The sequence below is a fragment of the Mus musculus genome, chromosome 6, assembly GCF_000001635.26.
Source record: "Mus musculus strain C57BL/6J chromosome 6, GRCm38.p6 C57BL/6J".
Taxonomy (NCBI): domain Eukaryota; kingdom Metazoa; phylum Chordata; class Mammalia; order Rodentia; family Muridae; genus Mus; species Mus musculus.
The window spans coordinates 127,942,040-127,969,312 of NC_000072.6; the positions used below are offsets into that span (position 1 = coordinate 127,942,040).

Below are 27,273 nucleotides of genomic sequence, written 5' to 3' on the forward strand. Positions count from 1 at the left end.
ATAGACCCATACATATACACACACATACACATATACACACATACACACACACACATACACACACACACACATACACACACACACACACACACACACACACCACAGGGACACACAGTGTACAAATGCCATATGAGACTCAGCAGAGCCCACCCCAGTCATTGTTCTGTGTGCTATGTGCTCTTGTGAGCTGTGGTCATGCTCTTATCCCACCGCTATGTCACATGTGTGCTCTGGGTGTGATTCGTAGTATGCATGTTCTCTCTGCTCCAGCTGTTGTGTGGTGTGTATGCTCTGACCTTGCTTGCTGTTAAGTCGTGCATGCCCTCTGGGTGTTCTCTCCTGCTGTGAGCATGTTTAGTGTGCTCAGTTATGTGTGGCCTTGCTGTTACATCGTGCATGCCCTCTGGGTGTTCTCTCATGTGTGAGCATATTTAGTGTGCTCAGTTATGTGCAGACTCTCTGTTCACACTTACAGGTTTCGCTGACCCCAAACAAATCATTTTCCCTTCTTCCTCTGTCCTCCTCTCAAGGACAGTAAATGGTAAGCCAAGCCCTCAGCCTCATTGCTGGCATGAAGTAGATAGCTATCATTTGAGTCAAATGTCCCTGACCCACAAGACACCCACGGGACAGACTCAACGCAGCTGCGGCATGCACTTGGGCTGTCTTAGGATCTCAGGGTCCTGACTTGGAGGGGAGAAATGGCAAACATTAGTCCTTTGAATCACGTTGAATGTGGTGGCGTGCAGACCCACTGCGTTACACTTGGCACTCACACCAGCCTCTGTAGTCAGTGCCGACTGGCCTTTGTCCTGCATAGTCTCTAGGACACACTCCATGCCCTGGATGAACTTGATATCTCCCCTTTGCGATGTCCCCATGCTCTGGACTCTAGCTGTACTCCCTAATGGCACCCAACTTCATAATTATGAAAGCCCTGCATCTGTCTGACCCCCAATCTCTCAGATAATCCCTACCCTAGAATACCTGGCACAAGGTAGACAACAGGTGTCCTGCAGAAAAAGGCCCCAGAGAGACCCCGTCCTTCTCCAAAGGGAAATCACAGAAGAGAGAGGGGCCAAGCTAAAACCTGAATAGCATAACTCTTGGCCCTGGATCACACGGGCAGGAGCACCACACAGTCCCTTCTCACTCGAGCCTCCTCTTCTCCTCTCAGTTCAAATGCTGTGGCAGTAACAGCTCAGCCGACTGGCAGCACAGCGCGTACATCTTGTCTCAGGAAGCCCTGGGTCGCCAGGTGCCCGACAGCTGCTGCAAGACAGTGGTGGCCCGCTGTGGTCAGCGAGCCCACCCCTCCAACATCTACAAGGTAGAGGTGAGTGCCGAGGTCACTGAGGGTCTGGGAGGAACCCCAGCCCAGCAGGCAAGTGTAAAAAACAAACACACTCTTTGACCTTCAGATCACAGAGCCTGGGGCCCTCAAAGATCTGATAGGGTACTAAGAATTAACAGACCCTCCCTGAAGTCTCAGACACCATGGCCTATCCCCTGGGGCTCTCAAAATGGCCAGGAGAAATTCTAAGGTTGGTCCCTTTAAGCACCGACATCCCTCAGCCTCGGCTGCACACAGGGTGACAGTCACTCATGCCCCAATCCTCCTGCCTGTTTTGGGGCCAAGGTTTGAGTAACCCACCTCTTCCTTACAGGGAGGCTGTATGGCCAAGCTGGAACAGTTCGTGGCTGACCACCTGCTGCTCATGGGAGCGGTGGGTATTGGGGTAGCCTGTCTTCAGGTAAGTGAAGCAGGGAATGTCTTCCCTCAACATCTGTCTTGGGGAAAAACATGCCTGTCTGGCTCTCCCCACCCCTGCTCCACCCAACCCCCTTTCCCTTTGCAACCAAAGATGAACCACAGCATCAGCCTCATTCCCCCAGAGAGCCTTAAACAACTTGAATTGTCAGGAACTAGGGGACCCGGGACACATCTGAGTGTGGGGTCAGGTTTGTAGCATGTGCCCCGTGTGCACAGCACAGCCTGCTGGGATTGTGAAAACATGTATGCCAGGGTGTGTGCATGTGTGTGTTTGAGTTGCTCATGTCCACATACGTGTGCATGTACCTGCCATCATTCCATGTGTATTCATGTATGCTTCCGGAAAGATATGCCCAGTCTCCCTGAGGATGGACAAAGCTACACTCTCTTCTCAATACCTCTCCCCACATGCCCCTCCTCCAGCCTCCATCAATGAAGTGACCATCAGTTCCATCAATTGTTCCAATCAAGGAACCTTATGGAGGAGCCTTAGATGCTGAGAAGGCACAGAAAGTGGTCCTGTCCTCATGTATATTCCTACTTCCTTCCGATGGTGGCAGCTGAGTGGTGGCTACCACTTCTAGAAGGGCCTACACATCCTGCTGCCCTGCCTGCATCTCTCACCCCAGCGCTGGGAAGGGGCTGAACATTCAGACACCGAGATCCCATTCTGTCCCCAGCTCTGCATGACCTTGAGCCACTGCTTACCTTCTTATCCTTCAGTGTCTTCTGCAAAATGAGGCTCATCTTCCCTTCCACACACTGCCTATGTAAGAGCCAGGGATGTGCGGGAGCGCACACGGCCCACACCGGGCACACGTGCCTCCGTAGGTAGGTGCAAGCTGGCCTTTCCTGGTACTCTGTGGTCTCAGAACATTTTCAGATTCGTCCTCCTAATGGATCCTCACCCCAGACCCAAGCTGAGCACACTCCCTACTTCCCAGATAAGAAAACTGAGATCCAGAGAGAACGAACCTTCCACTTAAACCTGCAGCCACTCTGGCCCTCGGCTCTCCCAAGAGCAATGGCCTACGCAGAGGCCCGTGGGAAGGAAATGCATGGAGTGCTGATGTCATCTGACTGAGGAGGCTCCCAGTGTAGGGCTGTCTCTGGACCAAGGTCCACTCCCTGCCTAGTGGGACTGGAGGGCCAGCTGCAGTTTCACACGCCGAGAAGCAAGTTCCCATTCTCTCGGGGGAGAGCCTTCTTATTCTGTCACTGGTGATCTGGGCCACGTCACCTAGGGTCAGTTATATCATCTCTGAGCCTCTGAGGTTCCTAAAATGAAACCTTCTCCTATGATGGTTGGTCATATGTGCAAATCACAGGGCTCGTTACCAAACAGATGCAGGCACCCCACAAAAGATGCTCATTGCCTCTATTTCTACACAGGTCCATCATCTCCCCCAAATTCCCCATAGGCTCACTGCCAGACTAGGGAGCCCAGGGAAGTACATGGCATAGCCCTTGCTTTTTTACATTTTCCAGGATGGGCCTCTGCCCCTGTAGTGAACCCACAGAAGCTCTGGGGCCAGGCAGAGCTGCCCAACACTCCAGCTTCTGGGGTGATTTCCAGGTCTCCAGGGAACCCATCACCCAGGTTTTTAGGGGCCTGCCCTAGAAGGACACTGTCCACCTCAGTCCACTTCTTCCTGGCCTTTGTCTGCAAAATTGTAGTCAAAGGTAATGAACTTGAGGAGGGCCAGGCGCGGGGCTGCAAGTGCTCAGAGCCCAAAGTCAGAGCAGGTCAGTGCTACCAGCCAGTCTAATGTTTGTGCTACTCGCCAGTCTAATGTTCGTGCTACTCGCCAGTCTAATGTTTGTGCTACTCGCCAGTCTAATGTTCGTGCTACTCGCCAGTCTAATGTTCGGGCTACTCGCCAGTCTAATGTTCGTGCTACTCGCCAGTCTAATGTTCGTGCTACTCGCCAGTCTAATGTTCGTGCTACTCGCCAGTCTAATGTTTGTGCTACTCGCCAGTCTAATGTTCGGGCTACTAGCCAGTCTAATGTTCGGGGCCAGGCTACTGGGCAGGCAGCGTACCTGCAGGTTGTGACACCTCCTGCACTATGACTCTGCATCTCACTCCTTGCCCAGGTTTCTCCCATGTGGTTCACTGAGCAGAGGCTGGTAATGGTGAAGCCTCGGTTAGAGTGCCCTCTACTGGTCAGAGGTGGACATTAATCTGCCCTGTCCTCCAGGCAGCCTTTAGCCTTGAGAAAGGGTCCAGAGAACACACACACAATCTCTCTCTCTCTCTCTCTCTCTCTCACACACACACACACACACACACACACACACACACACTCTTACATAAATGCATGCACATTCATTCACCAAGGCTCAGGATACCATCCTAAGATGGTGTTCTTGTTTCTGAGAACTGGAGGCATCTTGCCTGTACTGGACTGTAAATGTATCCCCATGTCTTGCTGTGTGACCTCTGGGAAGCCACAGCCTCTCTCAATGCTTTTCATTCCCTTATCTGTAGGATAGAGAAACTGGAGAAATTATTTTAAATCGGCAGCCACATTGGACAGAGACTGGTCTGCTAGCATGGAAGGCAGAGAGCTCTTGGTGTTGAGACAGGAGGCAGGCCTAGCAAAAGGGCCACCACTGGCTGCTCCCATGCCCCTGGGGTACCTATATAGTGTCCAGCACTGTTTGGAATCTGCTGCTCTAGCCCACCCTTAGCAACCCTGTGCTTCCACTGCCCTGAGATTTTGCTAAGGTTGCTAGCCCACTGACCAGTACATGTTCAAACAATGGCCAAGGAAGCTGCCATACCTCAGGGTATCTTCAAAGAAAGCTTCCTCAGAGTTCAGGGTCTCCAGAGGAGCTAAATGGAGCCAGAGATGAGGTATGGAGGGCTTAGGAAGTGGGAGACGAAAGCTAAGTGGGGAATTCCCCTGGGGGTCTAGCAAGGTGGGGAACTGAGGAGAAGAAGTTACAAAAAGACCCCTCAGAGGCCTCTGAGTATAAATGAAATGGCGTGTGGTGGGCTTCACCGCGTTGTCTTTGTGACTGCAAGCAGGAGCAGGAGTTGGATGTCAGGAAGGCTAAAGGGAGAAGCCCCTCTACTCAGAGAGGTTGTCGTCCGGGCACACACTTGCTCTTCTCTTCAGCATGTCCAGGCTTGCTGCAGCCCCACTGTGCACCTTCACACACTGAGTAATCACACCCAAGCTCGCTCAGGTGGAGGGTTGCTGCTGGACCCGTCTTATTCATTGTACATTGAATATGGCTAGCTAGTCCCAGGGATGGAAAGTCACTGGCCGACGACCACACAGCCGCTGTGGCAGAGCCAACCAGGCCCCTCATTCCTCATGTTCTTTCTTTTCCACTGGCTTCCTCTCTTGTGGGTGGCTTCTACTCAGGCATAATCTTAGAAAGTAATTTATAGAATATTCTAGCTGGGAAACTTTAAAAAGGTTAGAGTAAGTAGCCTAGGAATCGTTTCTGGACATCCTTCTCACACACAGAGGACGCACCTCCCACCCAGGGGACGTGCAGAGGAGGCTCTAAGGCACACTGTGCACTAGCTTTGTAGCAGGGCCATGCTCTGCCCATGGAGGTGGGGGCTGTCATAGCCATGGAGAGGGGGCAGACAAGAACACAGGACATTGCCTTATAGTCAGGCAACATCAGCCTGTGCACTGGATTCTTAGGAAAAAAAATGAAGGCTGCCTTGGCCACTCCTGACACCAGGGAGAATTCTTGGAGGAGGCCGTGGATACTAAATTCTGAGGGGGTTTGACAAGAAGCAGCAGGAGACGGCTACAGAGTGAATGGGGAGACAGGAGCAGCTCATGGAAAGGCCTGGCTGTTTCACGCAGCCGGTCATGTGAGTCCTGGAAGGCCTGCTGGCTTCTCTCGGATGTGACAGGGGGTACCTTCTAGCTTTGGAAGAATCTTGCCTGCCAGCACAGGCTTAGAGGGACGCAATTACCCCCGAGGTCACACAGCTTATAGGTACCCAACTGAAACAGAACCAACCTCAACAGCCCACAGGTAGGATGCTGATGTGTTTTAGAGGCCGGAAAACAGACTGGCTGAGGCTGGGTCTGTAGGTCACTGAGGTGTACAGAAAGGTCATGGGGGCCAAGCCAGGCCTTCCTTTCATGCTTTCCAAAGATTACGAGCTGCTTGCTGAGAAACCTCATATGAAACCATGAGTACCATAGCTCCCTGTTTAAAAAATGCCCCGTGTGTGGCCAAGAGCTGTACCAAGTAGCATCCCTGTGTCCAGTGCAAGTTGAGTGACAGGAGTTGAGTGACAGGAGCCAAATCCAGGAGATGACCTACCTTTGCTTATATTGCACTCCCCCTGGGAATGTCTCTGCTGTCTCATGTTACCATGCTTGGATCATCCATGCTGACTTCTGTGTTCCCCCTGCCAAAAGGAAGACACTGGTACTTGCTTAGGTCCTAGTAACCTACCATGCTTTACCCTCTGTGAACTTATGACTAGATTTGTGCGTCTGTGCGCGTGCGTGCGTGCGTGCGTGCGTGTGTGTGTGTGTGTGTGTGTTTTCACATGTGTACTGATGGGGGCATCCTTTATCTCATCACATTGCACATGTGTGAGCAACATGTGCATGTATGTATGCAAGTGTGCACCTGTGCACATGTTACTAAGAGTGCACACTATCCTTCCACCCAGTTCAGGATGATATAGGTACATGTGTGCATGCGTGCATGGACATGTTTTGATGAGAGCGCCTAGCCTGTGCCCTTGCACTGCCTGTTTAAGGCATCCATCTCAAATAAATCACGTATGTCAGGGAGCTGGGTTCCTGCAAGACCATCTAGAGTGAAGTGCATGCTGAGGAGAGGCGGGTCTAGCCCACAACACACGTAGGCCTGCCCTGTGTACATCAGAAAGACCCAGATAACCCATGGTGAAAGCACCCAACCCTGGGATGGAGACAAGAGCGTGATGCAGTCCCTGGGTGCATGTCTAAGGACTGAGAATGGATGGCTGTGACAGAGCCTGCTTAAAGCCGGTGGAGGCGAGATAACCTCTTAAGCCGCCTTTGGGCTTCTGATCCCGAGTCCCGAGGTGGATTAGCAGTGCTCTTAGCACAGAGGCTAAAGCCGAAGGCAGCATTTGTGGCCTTGGTTGTCCACCCTCTTGGGCCTAGGGCAGGCGAGTAGGAAGAAGATGAGGAGGGACAAACCTAACCTGGATGGCCTGAAGCCAGCCTGAAGGACAGGCAGCTGCCTCAGGCTACACTCCTCTTCATGAGTCTATTGCTACTCTGGCTGGAGCTGCATTGGCGCAAAGACTATGGGGTGCAGAATACAGATCCTTTGTAGTTTGGGAATGGGAACTGTATAGGAAACTGGGCAGGTGGCACCCTCTGTCTCCTGATCCAGCCAGTGGATCCAGCAGGGGTACTGGCAGGCAGGATGCCAGAGTCTCCATGCTGAGCTCCTAGGAACCTTAGGTGTTCCACCCAGAATTGTGGTGGGCTTTAGTTTGGCTCTGGAGCCCTGGGGCAGCAGGAAACAGGAAGCCATCTTAGAGAGAAAAGATGCTTCAGACAGCTGTGGTGTGTGAGTGGGGAATGTCACCACAGAAGAGCCAGATAAACGGAGCTGCCTATAGAGAACCTCTAGGCTCACCGGTCAGTAGCACAAACTGGGAGGGTGCTGGAGGGGATAGCAGCCACTGGGCCCCATCCAGACCCACAGAACTGCTGTGTGTTTTGTAACCAACCATGCTCCATGGTTTGAGCCTATTCTAGCATAAAAGTCATACTCTTTGGGGAGCACTTCTCAGAGCTTGATCCCTGACCCCCGCCCCACATCAACCCCTCCTGGGATCCTGTGAGAAACGCAGGTCCTTCCTGGTGGGCAGGGTGTGAGGGGGTGTAGCTCTCCAGCCCTCTCCAGTGTGAGCAGCTGCCTCCCAGCATCCAACCAGAAGAAGCTGGCTTCTCATGGCTCTCTGCTCTCTCTCTCTCCACCCGGCAGATCTGTGGGATGGTCCTCACCTGCTGCTTGCACCGAAGGCTCCAGCAACAATTTTATTAAAGGACACCCATGTACCCTGCTGACTGGCCCACCCAAGGGACCACATCTCCACTTCCTGAACCAGGCCTGCAAAGTCATCGCTGGGGCTGTGGACTCGCTCCACCCTATGCAGAGGCCACCAAATGTCTGTGGTTGTGGTTCCTGTGCATCCCGACTGGCAGGGGCCTCAGCTAACTCCTCCATTCCTAAGTACTCAGCCACTGCCAAAATCCTTGCCAAGGGATGATCCTGGCCAGAGGCAGCCAGAGCCCTTTGCCAGGCACTGGGACGCTGTGGACTACAGGGGGGCCAGAGCTCATCTCCCTCTGATCCATCTCAGTGTCTGAGTCTGGAATAGAAGGCCGTCGGATGGTCCCTCTGAGAGTCCTATAGGGCTTGGCGTGTGATTCCCACTGGCATGTGGCCCCAGGCTGGCTCTCCTTTGGGAAAACCAGCACTTTGGGCAGACCAGGTTAGCTCAGCCTTTTCCAAAACCTGGCTGGTTTTTCAATCTCTCCACAGAATAGCTGGCCAAGACCTTCCTGTAAGGTATAGGGCAGAAGTGATCAAAGGTGGGGCATCTTAAGGTAGCTGTTGAAGCCAACAGCACAGGGCACTAAGGAAGCAGGTTGGTCACAACACCTAGGAAAGTCACACGATGGTCACAATCCCCAGCCTCTGGTCCTGTTCCCAGGCTTGACTTCCAAAATGTCAGGCTTAAAATGTTAGTGAATGTAAAACTATCTCCTCGACCAGGTGGGGGGCACACCACAGTCTCAGCTGCTGAGGAGAGGATGCGACGCTACGGGGAAGGAGGAACTCTGCCTGCACCCCATCTCCTGGTGCCCTTGTGACCTCACTGTTTCTCTTCCATGCATTCTCCACTTCCTTGTCCACTGTGCTGGAGTAGATGCCGGCCCTTCCTTCGCTCCTCTCTTTAGTCACGGAATGACACAGGAGATTCAAGGAGAACTCATGTGTTAAAAGACACGGAAAGAAAATTCTAGAAAAATTAAAGGTTGATAGTAGGTATCATAGACAACCATAGGGACCCCCCTGTGATTATTATTACTGTAGGCAGCTTTGCACACCAGGGCTCCACTCCTAGCTTCAGTCTTCCCTGCTTGGGTCCTGCTCATCTCTCTACAATAACAAACCTCAGTTCCGACATGAACCAGCAGCAGCAGCAAAAAGTGTCCAACTGGTTGTCTACCTGGCTCAGTTCTCACTGTGGTGACCCCAGATCCTGCTGATCTGGGTCAATTGTTGGAGAGAGATGAGCTCCCACCCACACATGGGTGGACTAAGGGCCACTGGTTGCAGTCACCAGCACAGGTGGAATTCCACTCTCAGGGCAGGAAGTAGCTGTGTGCACAGAGGGAACATCAGGCTCTCAGGTCAGACAGCCTCCTACACACTGGCGTTCTCCAGGGGCTACTCGGAGCCTGGACTGGCTTATATTATTCACCTGAAGGACCAACACTAAGAAGAAGACACTCACTCCCCAAAATCCCAGACTACACTACATATGGCTCAGAGAAAAACCTCAGCTTCCTCCACCTTCCCAGGATTCACGCAGATACTCAGACTGGCTGTGGTTCCGAAGCTTGTAGATGGAGGATGGAGAAGAAAAGTGGTGGGGCCCAGGTAATGTTCTCCCCAAAAAGGCACTGAGGGAGGTGATAGTGTGCAAAGGAATACTGTGGCCTCAGGCATCTGCTTTGGTAGGCTCATCAGGGAGATGAGGTCAGAGGTGATAAGCAGCCACTGTTGGTACAGACTTGATGCAGAGGTAGTCCAGGAGAGCATGAGGCATCCACTCAGTCAGAGCCACAGAGTGAGCAGACAGCCCCAAATGTGACTACCTTGACCATACATCAGCCTTGGTGACAAGATGGGGTGAGAGGACATGAAGCACATAGTAGGCCAGGTTCGTTCCAGCAGCTTCGAAGGCTGGAGCCAAGTCTGTAGTGAGGTGTCCCCAACAGTTTCATGCCAGAGTATTTCTACCTATTTCCCACTCAGGGACGGGGCCCTGTTCCGAGGTTATCGGTCTGGATTTCTTAGAGAAAGGGAAGGACACACCTGTAGAATGTCACCCTCAGTCCTGGGTCAGCACAAAACATACTGGGGTCCCATGCCAGGCCCTGAACTTGGTGTAGCTCAAGCCAGTGGACCCTCATTCTAAGCATATAAGTGAGCCACCATTCCCTAAACTCAAAGTGGCCACCTCAAAAACACAGCCCACCCCTAAATCCCCCAGTGACCAGTATTGGGGAACAAGGATGGACCTTAGTCTATGACATCAGATGGGGTGTCTCCATGCATTCGTCCCTTTCCCTCCCCAACAGTGCATCCCCACCCTCACCCCATAGCACCATTGGCATGTATATATTCTTCACTATGCTATTCATAGTGACACCAACGGGATGTGCTATAGTCCCCATTCTGTTGATGAAGAAACTAAGGCTTGGACAAGCTGGACATCAGTGGTGATTGCTGTTGCCATGGCCCCAGTCAGGTGGACCTAAAGAAATCTTGTCTGGGTGCCTCTCCTCCCCAGCACCAGCTGCCACAGCTGCCAGGGAGGTATTCAGGAGCAGAGTGTCCTACGTGGTGTGGCCAAGTAGTGGCAGCCTTGACACCTCCCAGGTTGGATGGGAGCATCCTGCATGGCCGATCCCAACAGCTTTCTGTTAAAGCAGACACCTGTCTCATTTCGGAACGACAACCAGGTCCTCTGGAGCAGCTAAGAAGGCCAGGGCTCATAGGAATGGCCCGGAGCACACTCTGGGGTCCTTCAGAGCCATGATAGTGAGAACAGGGACTGTCTTAGAGATCACTCTCCATAAAGATGGGAGTCACACCATGTGGGGATCACACTGTATCCACTCAGAGTCACCCAGGTATGGAGGCGCCCTGGATGCTGATGCTGAGACTCCCCTCAGGCCAGGCTCTCCTCTACCTTCTTGCCCAGCTCCCAAGCTCCTATTCTGATTATTTGTTGTTTCTGAGTGGACACAAGGTGACTTTTGTCCTGAGTGCCTTCACCCTTCACATGGCCATAGGGGCTCAGCTCCTAAAGATGCCGGATGTGGGGGTATGCACAGCAGGCCAGTGTGATGAGCCACTTTGAACTCAGAATCTGCCTCTCTGGACAGCTTCCAAGGTTTTGAATAAATGGATCAGTGAGAACCTGCCAGCTTTGAAATTGCCCCCTTGCCTGTTGGCTCTACTAGGCTAGGGGCAAAGAGGCAAGAGAAGGGAGGGCGGCTGAAGTTGTTCAGGAGAAAAGCAGCCAGCTTTGTGGCTGCCAAGTGGCTCTTATGCCCTCCCTCCATGGCCGGTGCAATGTGTCTTACACTTGCTGCCCCCTCAGCACCTCCAGAGGAGCCCTCAGAACAGGACTCTGCCTTCCCAGGGTTGCTCAACCCAGAGCCAACAAGTGGCATTCCTGCTAAGTCCCCAGGGAGCGGTGATGCCACTAGTGGACAACCACACTGAGCCACAGAATGGACCACGTGAGGACACTGCCCCCTTCCTTCAGATGTCAGAGCCTCCAAGTGCCCAAAGTCATGCAGGCCACCTGGCCTGAGTCACATATGGAGCAACCTGAGATGATTCCCCCTGGGTCCACAGAGAGGGTGGGATGAAGCCAGCCACAGAGTGGTTGGCAACCAGCTGTGTACGTGCTTCTCGACGGTGCATGCTCAACACACCTGCCCCGCTGAGTCTATGACTTTGGTCAGTAGGTCAGATGAAAAGGTACCCCTTAGACTCCCAGATACCACCCTTTTCTATATGCCTTGGGGTGGCTTTGCTGCCTCCTGGTCACTCTAGCATGTCCAGCTGGATGCCATGCCTCTGTCATCCTTCCCCTACTGCTTACACACCTGTGAAACTTGCTTGTATCCCACGCCAGTACTGACAGAGATTCCAGAGGGCCCATTGTTTGGAAGCCGGATGGGCTCCTGGGTCTAGCTGGCCCGTGAATGTGAATTATTAGACATGCTACAAAGACAGAAGTTGCCTTAACCTGCCACTTACAGTGAAGCTCCAGTTATGGGATGTGCCTCTCTCCTGATGGGTGCATGCTCAAGTGCCTTGTCCTTATGGAGTCAATAATAAAGGACGTTTTACCGTGGAGCACCTTCTGCCGATCTGGTGGTGCAAGGAGACCCTGGGCCCTCTGTTCACAGAATGCACTGCGCGCCCCTGAAGCTTCCGTGTAGGTCATGGCTCCCCTACCTCGGCAACAGGCTGCCGCTCATTCAGCATCTCACTGTTTACTTGTATGTACTTGAATGATCTCTTCTGCTTGTGAGTATCATTAATCCCACACTTCAGGCTGCTGACGAAGGCAGAGAGCTGAATCAAGTGTGTTCTGCTTCCAGCTTCCAGTCTTCAGTCAGGGAGCATGGTCACAATTTCCTACAAGGCGTACCTGCTACCTTCGTGACGTGAGATGGCACTGAATCGGCCTCCTCCTGGGGCAGTACTTTAGAGGCTGAGACAGGAGGATTGCTAAAGGTTTGAGGCCAGACTGGGTTATTCAACAAGTTCCAAGCCACCCTGAGCTAGTGTAGCAATCTGCTAGAAGGGAAGGGAAGGGAAGGGAGGGGAGGGGAGGGGAGGGGAGGGGAGGGGAGGGGAGGGGAGGGGAGGGGAGGGGAGGGGAGGGGAGGGGAGGGGAGGGGAGGGGAGGGAAGGGAAGGGAAGGGAAGGGAAGGGAAGGGAAGGGAAGGGAAGGGAAGGGAAGGGAAGGGAAGGGATACAAGCAATGATTCCACAGGTAAAAGCTCTTGTTGCATAAACCTGACAGCCTGAGTTGGAGCCTCAGAACCCATGGTAAAAGGAGAGAACTTAATCCCTGAGGCTGCCTTCTGATTTCCACACACACACACCGTGGATCATGGGTACCCACTGACACACCTCTCTCTCTCTTCTCTCTCTCTCTCTCTCTCTCTCTCTCTCTCTCTCTCTCTCCACACACACACACACACACACAGAGTGGGGAGGGGAAGTCAGAGAGTGGGGAAAATCAAACAGGCTAGGTGTGATGAACACCTCTAATCCCCACACTCAGGAAGTAGAGGCAGATGGATCTCTGAGTATGTGTCCAGCCTGATCTACATAGTGAGTTCCAGGCAAGCCAGGGAATAGATAGTAAGACCATGTCTCCAAGAGTAAAAGTAATACACTTTTAAAATTTTAATAAAAACAGAAAAGGAATTGGTGATTCGTCTCGGTGCTTTGTAAAGGCACATGGCGACAAGCCTGGTGACCTGACTCCAATCCCTGGACCTCACGGTAGAAGGTGTGAACTGACTCTTCAAAATTCTCTTCTGCCCTCCAAAAGCAAGCTCAGCACGTATGTCCCCTCTCACAAGTGTAATAAGTAAAAAAGCAAATAAAAAACAAAACAAAAAACCGAAAGCAAACCAGATTGGAATGCTTGCTTATGCACCAGCTTTCTTGATATAGGAGTAGAAGACAGTATTTTGTCTTTTTGGATGAAAACATACCACCTCCTAAATTTGCTACTCTTTCTGGGAGTAGCTGAGGTCTGGTGGGGTAAGCTGGGCTGTAGAACCCTAAGACATAGGGACTCCTGGAGGAATGAGACCCGAGAAGACTCACTGTGAGCAATCCTAGGAGGTCTGGCCACTTGCCATGTACGGATGGAACTGGGCCACCCATACATGGGGATCTACCCTACTAGGGAGCTCCAGGGCCTGGCCAATCACAGCAGAGCCCCTTGGTATTTGAGAGAGAATTAGGGGATTGGCCCTGGTCTAAGACATTTTTATTGTCCTCTCTCCCACTAGAGTGAGCTCTCTGCTTACCCTTCAGTATTACTATGAGTGTGCACATGTGCACACAAGTGCACAGACACACCCAAGGAAAGTAAGTGGTATTGCACACTCTTCCCCACTGCAGACGAGCAGCACTAATGGTGCTCACAACTGTTGTCACTAATGATGTTTACAACTTCTGTCACTAATGGTGTTCACAACTGCTGTCACTAATGGTGATCACAATTGCTGTGACTAATGGTATTCACAATTGTTGTCACTAATGGTGTCACAACTTCTGTTACTAATGGTGTTCACAACTACTGTCACTAATGGTGTTTACAACTGCTGTCACTAATGGTGTTCACAACTACTGTCACTAATGATGTTCACAACTGCTGTTACTAATGGTGGCTCACAATTGCTGTGTAAATGGCTCTGGCAGCTGACAAGGTGCACAGGCGGCATGAGCAATGGCAAGATCTGCCTGGGGCTTCAGGCTGGCCTGTCATGTGTCATGTGCCACCACTTCCCAGAAAATGCCAGCACTTTATAGCAGCCCTGGGTGCCTAACAGGATGTCACAGGGAAGGTGCTCATGGAGCCTGGAGCTCTTTTCTGCCTAGTTATAAACATACAGGGATCACTTGCTGCATTTTCCTGTTTCTGCCTCTGGTTGGAATCCTAATGAGTCCGGCAGAAAGAAGACAACAGCTGTGGACCCAGGCAGAGCCCTTGCATCAGGCATGTGCATCTGGCTTGCAATCCACCCTGCCCATCAGCCAGGGGCAAACACTATTACCGTAGTAAGAATCTCACAAAATCAGGGCATTACTTTTCTCATTGCTGTGACAAACTGCCTGACAGAAATAACCTGAGAGAGGAAAGGTTTGTTAGGGCTCATGGGTTCTGAGAGATTTCAGTCCATCGCATCCGGGAGACACGCCAGTCTGTGGCCGTGAGGGCTTGTGGTAGCAGCTTGTTCACTGGTGACTGACAGGAAGCAGAAACTGACACCAAGGGTAAGTGTGACCTTCAATGACTTCCTTTCTACAGATGGGCTCCACTTTCTGAAGGTTCCACGGCCTTTGAAATAGAGTCGCAAACTGAAGAGCAAACATTCAAGACATGGGACACGTGGAAGACATTTCAGATCCAAACCACAACAGCCATGACCAAGAGTGTTGAACAACCACCACTGGTCTGAGGGTTGTTTTTTGTTTGTTTGCTTGCTTGTTTGCTTGTTTTGTTTGTGGTGTTAAGGGATAAAACCCAAGGCCTCCACACATTAAGCAGGTGCTTTATCACTGAGCCACATCCCCAGTCCTCCATCAGACTTTCAAATTCTCTAACTGCTTTAGAAAACCCTAAGCTGACATCCAGATGCCACATGCAGCGTGCTTGCCCTGGATGGCCAGGAGGTAGTAGCATGGCTGAGTCCTTAGGTAGTAGCATAGGTCTTGCTTGAAAAATATGTTTCTATATATTAAGGATATGTCCAAACTCCAGGAATTCAATGTAGAAAGTCTGAACAGGAATCAGACAAAAGACAGGGGGCTTCCTGATGCCACTAAGCTACAAAGGTAGCTGCTTCTCACTTTAACCACCTGGTGCAGGGCTTCACAGAACATCAGCCCAGACTAAGTTCCAAAACTCTCTACCCAGAAAAAAATTCTGGGCAACAGGTGCTGACCACAAGATCCAGTCGGGAGCTTCCTCAACCAAGTCACCTCTCTATTCTATGCCCAGAGCTGCAGAGAGGGAGCAGCCCGTGCCTTGAGCTACCCCAGAGGCACCTCAGCTCTCTGTTGGCCTCTGAGGGTACAAAGGAGCATTTCTTATGGGGGGATCTTCAGGCAAGAGAGTTGGCCCTGCAGGCAGGCCTGCAGAGTACTGCTATTCTTTTTCCTGGCTTAGGGAGACAATGGGCCATCTCATGACTGTCAGACTCAGCAAATCCAGAGAGCCTCCCCATCTTGCTGAATGCTTGAAGGGATGGGGAAAATGTCAATATTTTTGTGTCTGAATGACATTTATTTAATCTGACTTCTGTGGATTATTGAGTGGTGGTGCTGAGCCAGCTGGAGCTGAGCTAAGGCCCTGGATGCATATCTAGTAAGCTCTTTTCAATGTTCTCTCTCTCTCTCTCTCTCTCTCTCTCTCTCTCTCTCTCTCTCTCTCTCTCTCTCTCTCTCTCTCTCTCTCTCTCTCTCTCTCTCTCTCTCTCTCTCTCTCTCTCTCTCTCTCTCTCTCTCTCTCGCTCTCGCTCTCGCTCTCCCTCCCTCCCTCCCTCCCTCCCTCCCTCCCTCCCTCCCTCCCTCTCTCTTTCTCCACCCCTCTGTCTCTCCCTAAAACATCTACTCCCCTCTCCACATCACCCTCCTGTGTCCCTGGCTTTCAGCCTGGGTAATGGGTAATGTTTTTCTGTGGACCCTGCCTTTAGTTTCAGGACTCAGTATTTGCACTAGTCCAGGAACAAGCTGGATACCTTTACACCTTTTTATTATTTTGATTTTATGTGTATGGGTGTGGTTTTCTCTGTTCACGGTGTGCATGCCTGGTGTCCATAGAAGCCAGAAGAGGGCATCAGCTCCCCTGTAACTAGAGCTACAAATGGTTGTGAGCTGCCCGTGTGGATGTTGGTAATCAAACCTGGGACCTATGGAAGAGCAATGCTCTTAACTGCTATGCCACCTCTCCAGCCCCTCTAAGTTTAATAGTGTGCATTCATCGTATAAAGGGAAGTTTGGGTCATATTGTGGTCATCCCTCTGTGTCCTCTTTGGTCCCTCTCTTTTATAACTCCTTATAGCTTTTTCTTTCAATAAAATCTAGATTACACATACCAAGAAAAAGTGTGATATTTGTATGAATCTGCCTTATTTAATACGATGACCCAACCATTTTCTGGCCAACGACATGATTTTGTTCTTTTAAAAATGTTTAAAGATTTATTTTCATTTTTATGTGTATGTGTCTTTTTCCTGTATGAAGACATTTGCCCCAGATGTGTGCCTGGTGTCCACAAAACTCAGAAGAGGGTTTTGGATCCCCTCAGACTAGAATTATGAATGGTTGGAAGCTACCATGTGACTGCTGGGAATCAAACCTGGGTCCTCTGCAAGAATACGGAGTGCTCTTAACTCCTGAGCCACCTCCCCACTCCCATGATTTTCTTCTTTAAGTTGGATGAAGCTTTAATGGAACATAAATTCTTTTATGTCATCTTCACATATCTGTATGATAGGCATCATTCTCACTTTGTTGATGGCAAAGTCAAGACAAGATCAGAGACTAGCTGGGGCTCCCAGTTCAATCCCCAAATTACAGCTCTGCCTCTCTCCATGGTACTTCTCTAAGGCATGCAGGTGAGGAAGGTGTCTGGGGTCTAGAGGCTCTGAATGATATTTGTGGGAGTATTTTGCAAGTCTGAGTAGCAGTACAAACACCAAGATCTGGCGATGTCACACAAGAACTTCTGCCACCTCTTGCAGTCAGGGCCAGACAATATGATCTCTCGCTGCTGTGGTTCATCTTTAGTGTCAACCTGACTGGGCTTAGAATCACCATGGAAACACCTCTGGACATGTCTACAGGGATGTAACTGAGAAGACCCACCCTGAATGTGGATGGTACCATTCCACGGGTTGGGATCCAGGACCGGATTAAATAAAGAAAGGCATGTAGACCACCAACATTCATTCTCTCTGCTACCCGACTACAAACATGGATCGGCCAGCTCACTCACATCCTGCCGCCCTGTATTTCCTGCCATGATAGACTGCACCCGCAAACTGTGAGCCCAAAGGAATTCTTCCTTCCTTAAAGTGCTCCTGTCAGATAAATAACACACACATCTATCAGTGCAAACAACTAGTCACCTGCCTGTCCACGATGAATGATTCAGGTGAATGGAAATGCTCCCCCCACCAGGAGATCTAATTAACCCCCACAGCTCATCTCCCCTCTAAATCCCTGCAGATAGGCTGTCCCTTCTCAGGTGGATATCTCACCGAAGGCCAAGGCTAAACACCTTGACTTGGGCTCGAAACCTCAAGTTCTATCACTCCTGCATGGACGATTGGGTTCTTGACCTGGTCTATGAGGTTGTACAGAGGAGAGGGACCTCTTGCTTCAGACACTCCCCTTGCACCTCTCACCAAGTTAACTATTCCTTTATTAGCCTCAACAGAATCTCCTCTAGAAGATCTCTCATAAGGCAAGTTGGGGGGTCACAGCTTGACCCACAAAGCCATCCTGAATCCTGAGAATACCATTACTAGTGTAACCTTGTGCTTTCCACTGTGACCACCCCCCACCCCCATTAGACAGCTTGATCTGTGATATCGACCCCTTGGAGTAGGTATTAGGTGCAAGTTTAAATTCACGTCTGTGGGTGACTTGATATCTTCTCTATGCTGTCCTGGTCTGGCTCCCAAGGTCTGGTAGCACTGTCTCTGGGTGCCATGCTGTTTTAGCTATCCTTCCTAAGCCGGCCTTTCTTGTCTTCACTAAGCACAGAGGGGAGGCTATTCTCCCACATCACAGGCTAATGGTCAAGAAAGAGGTCTCCAGAGTAATCTAAGCCACTCCTTCCCCTGATCCTCTTGACTTTATACCTGTCATCAGAAGATTCCAGAGGCCCCTGACTATTCTGGCTTGGCTTATTTACCCAAAGGACTAACAAAGGGGTTACTGTATCATAGTAAACCACCAGTAGACAGACAGCACCCTGACCTGGCAGATACCAGCTAATGTGGCCACACCCTGGGGACAGGTGTAGGAGCAAATGGACAGATGAGAAGTAGCTTCCTTGCCAATTCCTATGACCCTGCTGACCCTCAACAGATGGGGATTACCAGACTCCTTCCTCTGGATAAGTCTAGGGAGGTTCCCAGGGACTCTAGCGAGACCTTTGGATTTAACCCAAAACTCAAGATAAAGTCCTGGAAGCATACCACTCTAGGTTGATGGTTTGGGACAATGTGGTGTCTACCTGGCCACCCCCTTGAGAGAGGGAGACACAGCTGCACATCTGGAGTGGTTTGGAACTGCCTCATCTCCATTTCAACCTCTACACGCCTACCCTTGTGGCACTCTGGACTGTCTTCATCTGCCCCCAAAACAGAACCCAACTGAGCAGCAGGAGACTCTGATACCAGAGAGGCATGGAGGTCCCCAGGACTGGCTGACATGCCTGCCAGTCAAGTTATGCTTCTGCTTCCTCCATAACTATTCTCAGACTCTTATTTCCAGACTTCCTTGGAGGGTGTCTGAAGCTACCTCAAAGGCTGTTGCCTGGGACAAAGGACATCATGAGGTTCCCCCACACTTCTGGAAAAGACGCCGTGCCCAAAGGAACCTTCATAAGCAGCAGGGAGATTGGGGTAAGAGTGTTCCTATCCTGAGAGCCTTCACCCACAGGAAGTAAGGGCCTGTTTCTCACTCTTCCCACAGGACCAGCCAACTGTGGGTGACACTGAGGTGACATTTCACTGGGGTGAAATGACAGCCTCTCATGCAGAAGGCTTGGGTCCCTGGAAACTCCTGCTTAAGCTGGTGTCAGACACCAAGCAAGAGGTGTATGTGTTAGGATTCTCCAGGCCTCCATAGAGGGGACAGAGATCCATTCACCCTGGCAAATCTGAAACCTGGGCTACAGGAAAGATATGAGGTCCACTTACAGGGGACTGACTGGCTGGTCTTCCTCTGGGTCCCTCCATCTTGGCCATGGCTCCAGGGAGAAAACACACCACTAAATAACAGTCTGGTTGTGCTTTTGACACATGATCAGTTTTTATTTAAAAACATGCTAAAAACATGGTGTTCGTTAAAGCGGGACCTGGGATGAAGGAAATGCAGACAAGGCATTGCAAGCAGAAAGTGCATTCGAAACCAATAGCGTGCACTCCTGGCTCTCTGGCCACCAAGGGACAGCAAGGCAAGTGGAGGCCCAAAGGCCTCTCCCCTCAGAATGCCCACTCAGGAAGGTGAGGCCAGAATGCCACCATCATGGAGGAGGGGAGGGAGATGAGAGAACGGGAACATGAGAAGGGATGCCAGGGGCCGTGGGGCAAAGAACAGACCCCAAGCATCTGGCACCCAGCTCCCTGTCCTGTGCCATGTCCCTGCTAGTTAGCACCTCCACCAGAGGGTGGGCAGGGGTCCAGAGAGGAGGGGACAACCAATTCCATCCACCTGAAGTGAGCTGGGGGCTTGACCACTTAACTCTTAAGTCAGGCCAGAGCATGTGCAAGGGGGACAGCTGAGGTGCTGGTCCAGGCTGGCGGAGACAGGATGACAATGTGCCAGCGCAGAGTACAGAGGCGCAAGGAGACCTGCACCAGACACCTGTCCAGACCCTACCCTCTGAGCCCCACTGAGGCAGCTGGCTGTGGAGAAATGCCAGAGGCTGCGCCAGGCATTTCCTTGAGGTCACCTGCAAACCAAGAGGACTTTCTGAGTCAGGTCTGCAAATTGCTTGTGTGGTACCTGAAGGAAACGGCTCTGCCTTAGGCAAGGGAGGCCGCAGGTAAGGGAGATTTCATGGCAGGACCTCAGTGAACTCAGACCCAAGAGTGTCAGAGAAGAGCTGAGCCATCTCCCCTAGCCTTACTCGGTGTGGTCTTCTAGCATGTGAGGGCCATTGCCCCACGATAAGTGAGGGTCTCAGGACATCCACTCTGTGCATGGAGACCTCTGTGCCGTGAAGACTCTGCAGATGACTATGCAACCACACACAGCTAAAACAAAAAAGGCAGTTTGGGACTTATGATCTGGCTCTGCTGAACAGACAGGTGAGGTGAGGTTGGTGAGGAGGGAGGACTTCAGCTAAGGCTCCAGGAACCAGCACCACCCTGAAGCACTCTACAGATGTGACGAGGCAGGGAGGCGAAGTGCCTCCTAGGGTAGTGGGACCTCAATGTTGAAGTTAATGAAGGTTTAAACACCCATAGATAGGCATAAACAAACCCACCCTACCCATCCACACTCATAATGCAGCAGGCGCCATGCTTGCTTTCTGTTTGTTTCTACCTGAACTCTGCACCTTGGGGGAAGATAGCTGTCATTCCTCCAATAACACCACAATTCCATCTCCTGGAACTGGCAACTTGTGGGACCAATCTGCCGAGAGCTCCCCGCTATCCTCTCTCACCCCCAAAACTTGAATCCTGAACGTACTGAAAGTTCCACATCCTGGTCATCACTGTTATTCAAGGTGGTCAGAGGGGTTTTAGGTTGGTTGGATGTCATTGCTAGACCAGAGAACACCTGGCCTGGTGGGAAACAGCGTAAAGAGCCAAATAGCACGAGAAAAGCAGCTACCACGTGAAGGCCCGAGAGAGAGTGAGGATCTGGATCCCAGATAGGTGCTCAGTCAGTTCCACAGGCCCCTGTCTTTACGGAAGGACATGTGTTGGGTATCAGTGTTGGCAAGACTGCTTGGCCTAGCACTGGGCATCTAACAAGGGTCTTCTCCCCAATGCTGTGGGGGCAGTGGAAGCCTGACTTCTCAGAGTTTCTGTATCTTGTCTTTGAGGTTACATGGGCTACAGTGTCTGCCCCCCAGTGTGGACAGCAATGGATCCTAAGGAGGAATGGTCCTGAGACCCACATGGCCCTTTCCTTTCCCCTCAGCAGGGCAGTAAGCAACTGAGTGAGTCTGGTGGGGTCTGCCTCCCTTCCTGGGTTGTCCTGAGACTCTGTTTCAGTCTGGGCAGAGGAACATGTCTGCTTCCACTCTCCGGATCAGGGTGAGGAGAGCGGGGTCTGAACCAGAGGAATTTGCAGCAGCAGGAATGTGTGAGAGTGACCATTCGGGATGCAGGATGCTCGCGGGTCAAAGCCCACGGAGGACCGAGGGAGGAAGAGGAAATGCCACAGTGTTCTGACTGCCACTCCTCCCGGCAAAGCGTTTCACTGTCCCCTGACCTAAGCATGCCCTGCTGATGTGGCTCCCTGGTTCAGGCAGCATCCTCTCACCCCAGAGTAGCATGGCCCATGCTGTGTATGCCACCAGCCTCTTCTGGCCTTCATCCATGGTCTCCAGGCCTGGCAGGGCCCCGTATCATGGCCTCACCCTCTCCCTCAAGGTGAGTCCTGGAAAAACGGCTGGCACTTCTCACCCTACCTCCAGCCTCGTGAGTGTTGCACAGTGGTGTGTCCTGACTGAACGTGGACGGAGGTCCTCTCTCTCTACCCATCCCCACCCACAGGAAAAGGAAACTCAAACCATTATGGAAATCAACACAGTAAAAAGTTATAAATCAGAGAGCTAACCCTAAACTTATCTGAGAGATAATATTCCTGAATAATCATAATCAGAGTAAAATAAAAAAAAAAGTTACACTATAGTATAAAAACCCGGGCAGGGTGCTCCAGGGGGCCTGACCTGGCGGTGCCACACTGCACCCTGGCAGGCTCTCTGGCTGGGCAGCCATGGACGGCAGTGGCCTCCATGGGGCAGACTCTCCACCCCACATAGGAACAAGTGTCAGTGTGAGGAAGGCCAGGGGCAGACACCCATCGTTGAAGGGGCTTCCTCGCTGACACCCTGCCCGCCCCGGCATCTTTGGCAAGTCTGCAGGTGCAGGAATCCAGTTGCCCAAGCCCTGAGGTCTCTGCATGATGCCTCATCCCTGGGCCTCTGCCCTCCATGAGGTCTAAGGCCAAGGATGTGGGCAGGGGAGGGCAGGCCGGCAGGTGGTGCAGGGTGGCCATCGGAGAGCAGGCAGGAGACATGACTCGGGTCCTCTTCCCTGGCACACGCAGTGTCCGGGTGGAGCCAGGCGCTGCCGCAGCCTCAGGCGTCGTACTTTTTACCTGTCCGGTGGATGTGCTGGAACAGTGTCATGGAAAAGGCCATTCCCAGGATCTGGAAGAGAAGGAGGGGACTTTAAAGGGATGCTCTTGTGGCCTGGGGTCAGTCCTCCGTTTCATCGCTTGGGACTGCCCTAGAGAACCTACTGTAAAGTGTGCATAACCTGGTGTGCTGGGAAATGAGCCAGAAAACAAAGGAAATACTGTCTGGGAGGCCACCCTGGAGACCTAGCCTGGGACTGCACACAGGTGAGTGGACCTCAGTCCCTTTGAACCATGTGTGCAGAAGACCAGAGATCCCAAGCTAGTCACCCAATGACATTCCTGAGGTGTGGGGAGAAGGCAGAGTGCATACAGGACCTGACCCTCCATGGAGGTAAGAGGAGCTGAGGTGGGAGAGCAAAGAAGAAAGCAAGGGGGTGTTCGAGTCATTGGCATTCATGCCAACAAGCTCTGTGGTTCTAGAACACGTGAAGTGATGTCTTGGATAACTGTCTTGAACAACATCAAATCCCATTTACGCTCCTCAGCTAAAACCCTGAAAGCAGGTGGAGACACAGAGGTGCAGGCAGGGGCCACCTGTGGCTTCACCCAAGGTGCCACATGTCACCTGTAAAGCTGGTGACCCGGGGGACACTGAACACCTTTAGCTCTCATGCGGAGCATGTCAGGGCCCCGCCTAGCACTGAGCACCACCTTTGCCCATTGCCTGTGGCCTCACTCGGAGCCCTGCAGCCTGGCGGTGGCTCTGGCTTGCGTCCACCCAGAGTCGAGGTGCCCGGGGTCCCCTCACCTGCATGATGAGGATGCACATGCCCACGGTGCCTAGCACGTGCTTGTTGTCATCAAACCACAGCTTCACTTTTTCGTAGCAGCCCTGGGGGGGTGAACCACAGGGTAAGGTCCTGGCACGACACTGGTTGGGGCCATCCCAACCCTTCCGTCATTTTGCCCTAGCCCCTGTCTTTATTCTGAATTCTAGTCCGTTACTACCCTTAGGCCCTGGCCCTCCCCAGAAGCAACATCCAACCCCCAGGCTCCACTTACAGCAGGCAGCTGCACTGCCTAATCCCCATCCAACCCCTTACCTTCTGAATCCCAAGTGTGAGTCCTGCACATACGTGCATGTGTACACACACACACACACACACACAGCACTGCTGGCTTCACTCCAGTGTAGCCCTCTCTCCATCCCACACTGCACTAATTCCCATCATTCCTGCTGCCAGCGCACAGGGGATCAGTGAGTCTCACCGTTCTCCACAAGGGGGTGGTGCTGTTGCGCCCACAGCCCTGGGAATTCTCCATGCAGCATCTGTCAGGAACTGTGTTCTCCCCGAGCACCGGATACCAGTCTGTGTAGTCAGTGACCCCACAACACCGCATCTGTGGGGCACAAGGCCAGATACGTCAACCCCACCCAAGAACACAGGGATAGGGAAAAGAATGTCTCCTTGTCCCCTCTTGAGCTGCAGCCGGGCCCCCAGAGGTAGTGAGTGACTCTTCTTTCCTACACCAGAAAGGCTGCTGTCCCTCTGGGCTGAGCACCAGATGTGGAGTTAAAGAGCCCAGCCCAATACTTGCTCACCAGTGCCTTGACCTCCTTCCTTTGTAGTACGGGCCCTCCCAAGCTGATTGGCAGGGTCTATGTGGGGTGTGCATCGGGCAACAGAGACTTGTATTCCTGTCACTACCAGAGCCTGTCACCTGAGCCAAACGTGATCTGGTGACTCCTGTCATTCACCACGTTAGGCTCGCCCACTCCTGAGACACGCATCATGTGCCTCGTGCGCCCACCTCTTTACCCCTCCCCGGCAGCATCCCATGCTAGCATCTCCCTTCAGGTCTAGGCAAGTGTCCAGTGCAGGTGGTTCTCCCAACAGCACAGGTGCACTATGGCTGCCCCATCCTACGCCATGCACAGACTGGAGCCGCACCTCGGCCTGGATGATGTTCCAGGCGTTCTTGAGCCCCACGTTGTTCTCTGTGTTGTAGAGCAGCAGCCCCTCTTTCAGGTCCTGCTTGGCATTCTCGTTCACCTGGCAGATGAGGGGAAACACCACAGGTCAGCTGAGACCAGGCCACTGGCCCTCCTCCCTAACCCAGACTGGGCCAGCTGGGAATGCTGGAGCAGTGTTTCCAGACGGGGAGGGGAAGTGGCTAGGGTGGGACCCTCAGGCCTCCTGCAGACCAGTCTGCAGGATCTGTTAGCCAGGCGTTCCCCTGTCCCAGCCCTGGTGTCAAGATGGCGACCTTCCATCTTGCCTGCCTCTGCGAGGTTTACCTTGTCCATGTAGACGAAGAAGAGGATGATCAGAATCAACTCTGCCAGCAGGATGATCAACAGCACGATGAAGAACTGGAAAGACAAGTGCAAGCGTGGGCCCAGGGGAGTGGAGATGGCCGGGGTGGGTGGTGACAGAGAATGGGGCAGGGGAGGGGAGATAAGGGATGGGCAGGGTTTCCAGGCTGGGAGCCTGGAAGTGGGCACCACCCACTCCTAAGCAAACCCAGGCATGTGTCAAAGAGAGAGGGGGACAGGAAGGGCTGGGGACAGAACGCTCTAGAAGCAATGTCTGTGGACTTCAGCTAGGGAGCCCCAGAGAGCAACGAAGGGAACGCGAGGGCCGACTTACGCTGAGAAGCAGACACTTGTTCTCCTTGATGGCCCCCAGGCAGCCCAGGAAGCCCGTCACCATGACGATGGTGCCGATGGCGATGACGAGGTTGGCTGCGGACAGTGAGGGGAAGCTGGGGGAGAAGGTGGCGAAGTTGCCTTGGGACACAGAGAGCCAGATGCCCACTCCAAGCAGCCCACAGCCACAGAGCTGGAGAAAGAAGAAACTGGTTAGACCAGCACAGCTCTTACATTCATCTCCCAGACCACCCCACCCCATGCATGTCTCTCACCACTGACTCTGAGATACAAAATGATTATAAAAAGCCAGGCGCTGTCACAGACCCAAAGCCTATGACATGCCCCCTTGTCACTGCATGCCTCGGTCTCCCCTACAGTAAATGGGACGAGGCAGCTTCATATACCTCATGAGGTCTCTCTGAAGATCAACTTCAGTGTTCAGTGAGACGAAGGGGGAAACCAGAAAACTACACAAATGTGTGTCAGGTTACTCCTCTGGGCAGAGAGGACCCCATGCTCAGAAGGGAGGCTGGGTCTGGGTATGACTGGTTGGTCTACGGGGGAGAACCCAGGTCACTGGCTCTCAAAGCCAAAACCTCAGTGGGTGTTTCCCACTACCCTGAACAGAAGGGTCACGTAACCCCTGTTTTCTGAAGTCTGGAAAGCAAGTCCATGGGTAAAGGGATAAAAGGTGCTCATGGACTGGCTAAGGGGCAGGACATAGGAGGCCACACTGTCCTCCTGTGTTGGTGGCATCTTCATTGGCATCTTGGTGGGTGCCACCATAGAAACACACCTCTGTGTGTATCTATGCAGCTGTTTCCAGAAAGCCCTTATTGGGTCAGGAAGACCCAGCCTAAATGGGGGCAACGCCATCCCTTGGGTTAATACGCTGAGAAAGGAGTGGAGAGCGAGCGTCTCTGTGTTCCCTAAGGTAGAATGTAAACAGCTCTCTCCAAGCTCCTGCTGCCATACCTTCTCCAGCCCCATGGGCTGTCCCCTCAAACTGTGAACCACAAAAATCCCCAAAAACAAAAACAAAAACTCTCTGGAAGTTGCCTTTGTCAGGTATTTCATCAAAGCAATAAGAATTAACACACCTCACCATCCATAGAACGAGTGGGCCTGTAAACTGACCCTCTCCACCAGCGCCCCCTGAGCTATAACTAAAGCCAGCAGCACTGGCTAGGAGAACACCCCACTCACAGCTGCAAACCTCCCCGCCCGCACGGTTTGATGCTCCATTGAGCTGACACTCTCTGCTCTCCCCACTCCCACCCCAGCTCCTTGGGAGCGTGCTGAGTCTGTGGAGCCAATCCATCAGTCAGCCAATATGTATTGAGTACCGACAACACACAGTGTTCTGTGCCAGAAAAGCTACAGCCACATTAGAGACCTGCCTTCCAGGGGCCTCCATTCCAGCTGAACGGGGGCAATAAAAACGCAGCATCTACCAGGATGCAATGGCTCCAAATAATGGTTGCAAGAGTTTAGAAGAGGCCATCACTATCCTGGTCAGAGTCACCAGTTGGAGGGAGCAATCACCAAAGGATAGGTGGACATGAGGGAGGCCTGAAGTGGAAGAATTTTCCATACAGAGTGAAAAAGTAAGGACTCGAGAGTCACAGGTGTGGGCTTCTCCTCTGCTCTGCCTGCCCTGGCTTTGTGACCTCACACACTCCAGGGTGCAGATCCCTCTCCATGGAGTAATATGATGGCTCTTCTTCTTGGCTGTCAATGTGACCACATCAAAAATTAACTCAAACTCAAGAGGCTGGGTATACCTGTGAGGGATTTTTCTTTACTGAATTATTTGAAGTGGGAAGACCCGCCCTGAATCTAGATCTTTTGAGGTGAAAAGATCCACCTTAGATCTGGGCCACACCTTCTGGTGGCAGCTACATAGCTATATAAGGACATAGAAGAAGTAAGTGCTTGCTCTTTGCTTGCTTGCCCTCGCTATTGCAGGCATGCCTTCACTGCCATTAGAGCTTGTTTCTTCTGGATTCTGGTATATACGAAAAATCAGCTGAGACAGCCAGACTCGTGGACTGAACAACTACTGGATTCTTAGAGGAGATGGCTATTGTTGTAATTGTTGGACCACAGTCTGTAAACGACTCTAATAAATCCTACTTTGGCAGTGGTGGTTCACGTCTTTAATCCCAGCACTTGGGAGGCAGAAGTAGGAGGATCTTGGTGAGTTCAAGACCAGCCAGTCTACAGAGTG

General features: G+C 52.1%; 2 protein-coding genes and 1 long non-coding RNA gene across 10 annotated transcripts in view; 1 reads left to right on the plus strand and 2 right to left on the minus strand.

Moving 5' to 3' along the window:
• Positions 1 to 2,814, minus strand: part of Gm15870 — a 10,165-nt gene extending 7,351 nt beyond the window's left edge. The window contains exon 1 of the long non-coding RNA XR_003956523.1: positions 2,483 to 2,814. This is a non-coding gene — a long non-coding RNA (predicted gene 15870). The remainder of the gene's footprint in view (positions 1 to 2,482) is intronic.
• Tspan11 (tetraspanin 11) overlaps positions 1 to 10,992 on the plus strand; it is a 65,523-nt gene extending 54,531 nt beyond the window's left edge. The window contains exons 6-8 of one of the 2 annotated variants that reach the window (NM_026743.3): positions 1,178 to 1,336; positions 1,668 to 1,754; positions 7,754 to 10,992. In NM_026743.3, coding sequence (NP_081019.1) covers positions 1,178 to 1,336; positions 1,668 to 1,754; positions 7,754 to 7,813 — 306 coding nt within the window. In that variant the 3' untranslated portion in view covers positions 7,814 to 10,992. Of the gene's footprint in view, positions 1 to 475; positions 1,156 to 1,177; positions 1,337 to 1,667; positions 1,755 to 7,753 lie in introns of those variants that run through there. The other variant, XM_017321722.2, reaches the window with a different exon arrangement.
• Positions 10,993 to 19,356: 8,364 nt separating this feature from the next.
• The window catches only part of Tspan9 (tetraspanin 9), a 182,183-nt gene continuing 174,266 nt past the window's right edge, over positions 19,357 to 27,273 (minus strand). For 6 of the 7 annotated variants that reach the window (NM_001356301.2, NM_175414.6, NM_001379133.1 and 3 more), the window contains 6 exons: positions 25,042 to 25,233; positions 24,690 to 24,764; positions 24,343 to 24,444; positions 23,660 to 23,791; positions 23,199 to 23,282; positions 19,360 to 22,460 (listed from right to left, as the gene is read on the minus strand). In NM_001356301.2, coding sequence (NP_001343230.1) covers positions 22,389 to 22,460; positions 23,199 to 23,282; positions 23,660 to 23,791; positions 24,343 to 24,444; positions 24,690 to 24,764; positions 25,042 to 25,233 — 657 coding nt within the window. In that variant the 3' untranslated portion in view covers positions 19,360 to 22,388. Of the gene's footprint in view, positions 22,461 to 23,198; positions 23,283 to 23,659; positions 23,792 to 24,342; positions 24,445 to 24,689; positions 24,765 to 25,041; positions 25,234 to 27,273 lie in introns of all 7 variants that reach the window. The other variant, XM_030255085.1, reaches the window with a different exon arrangement.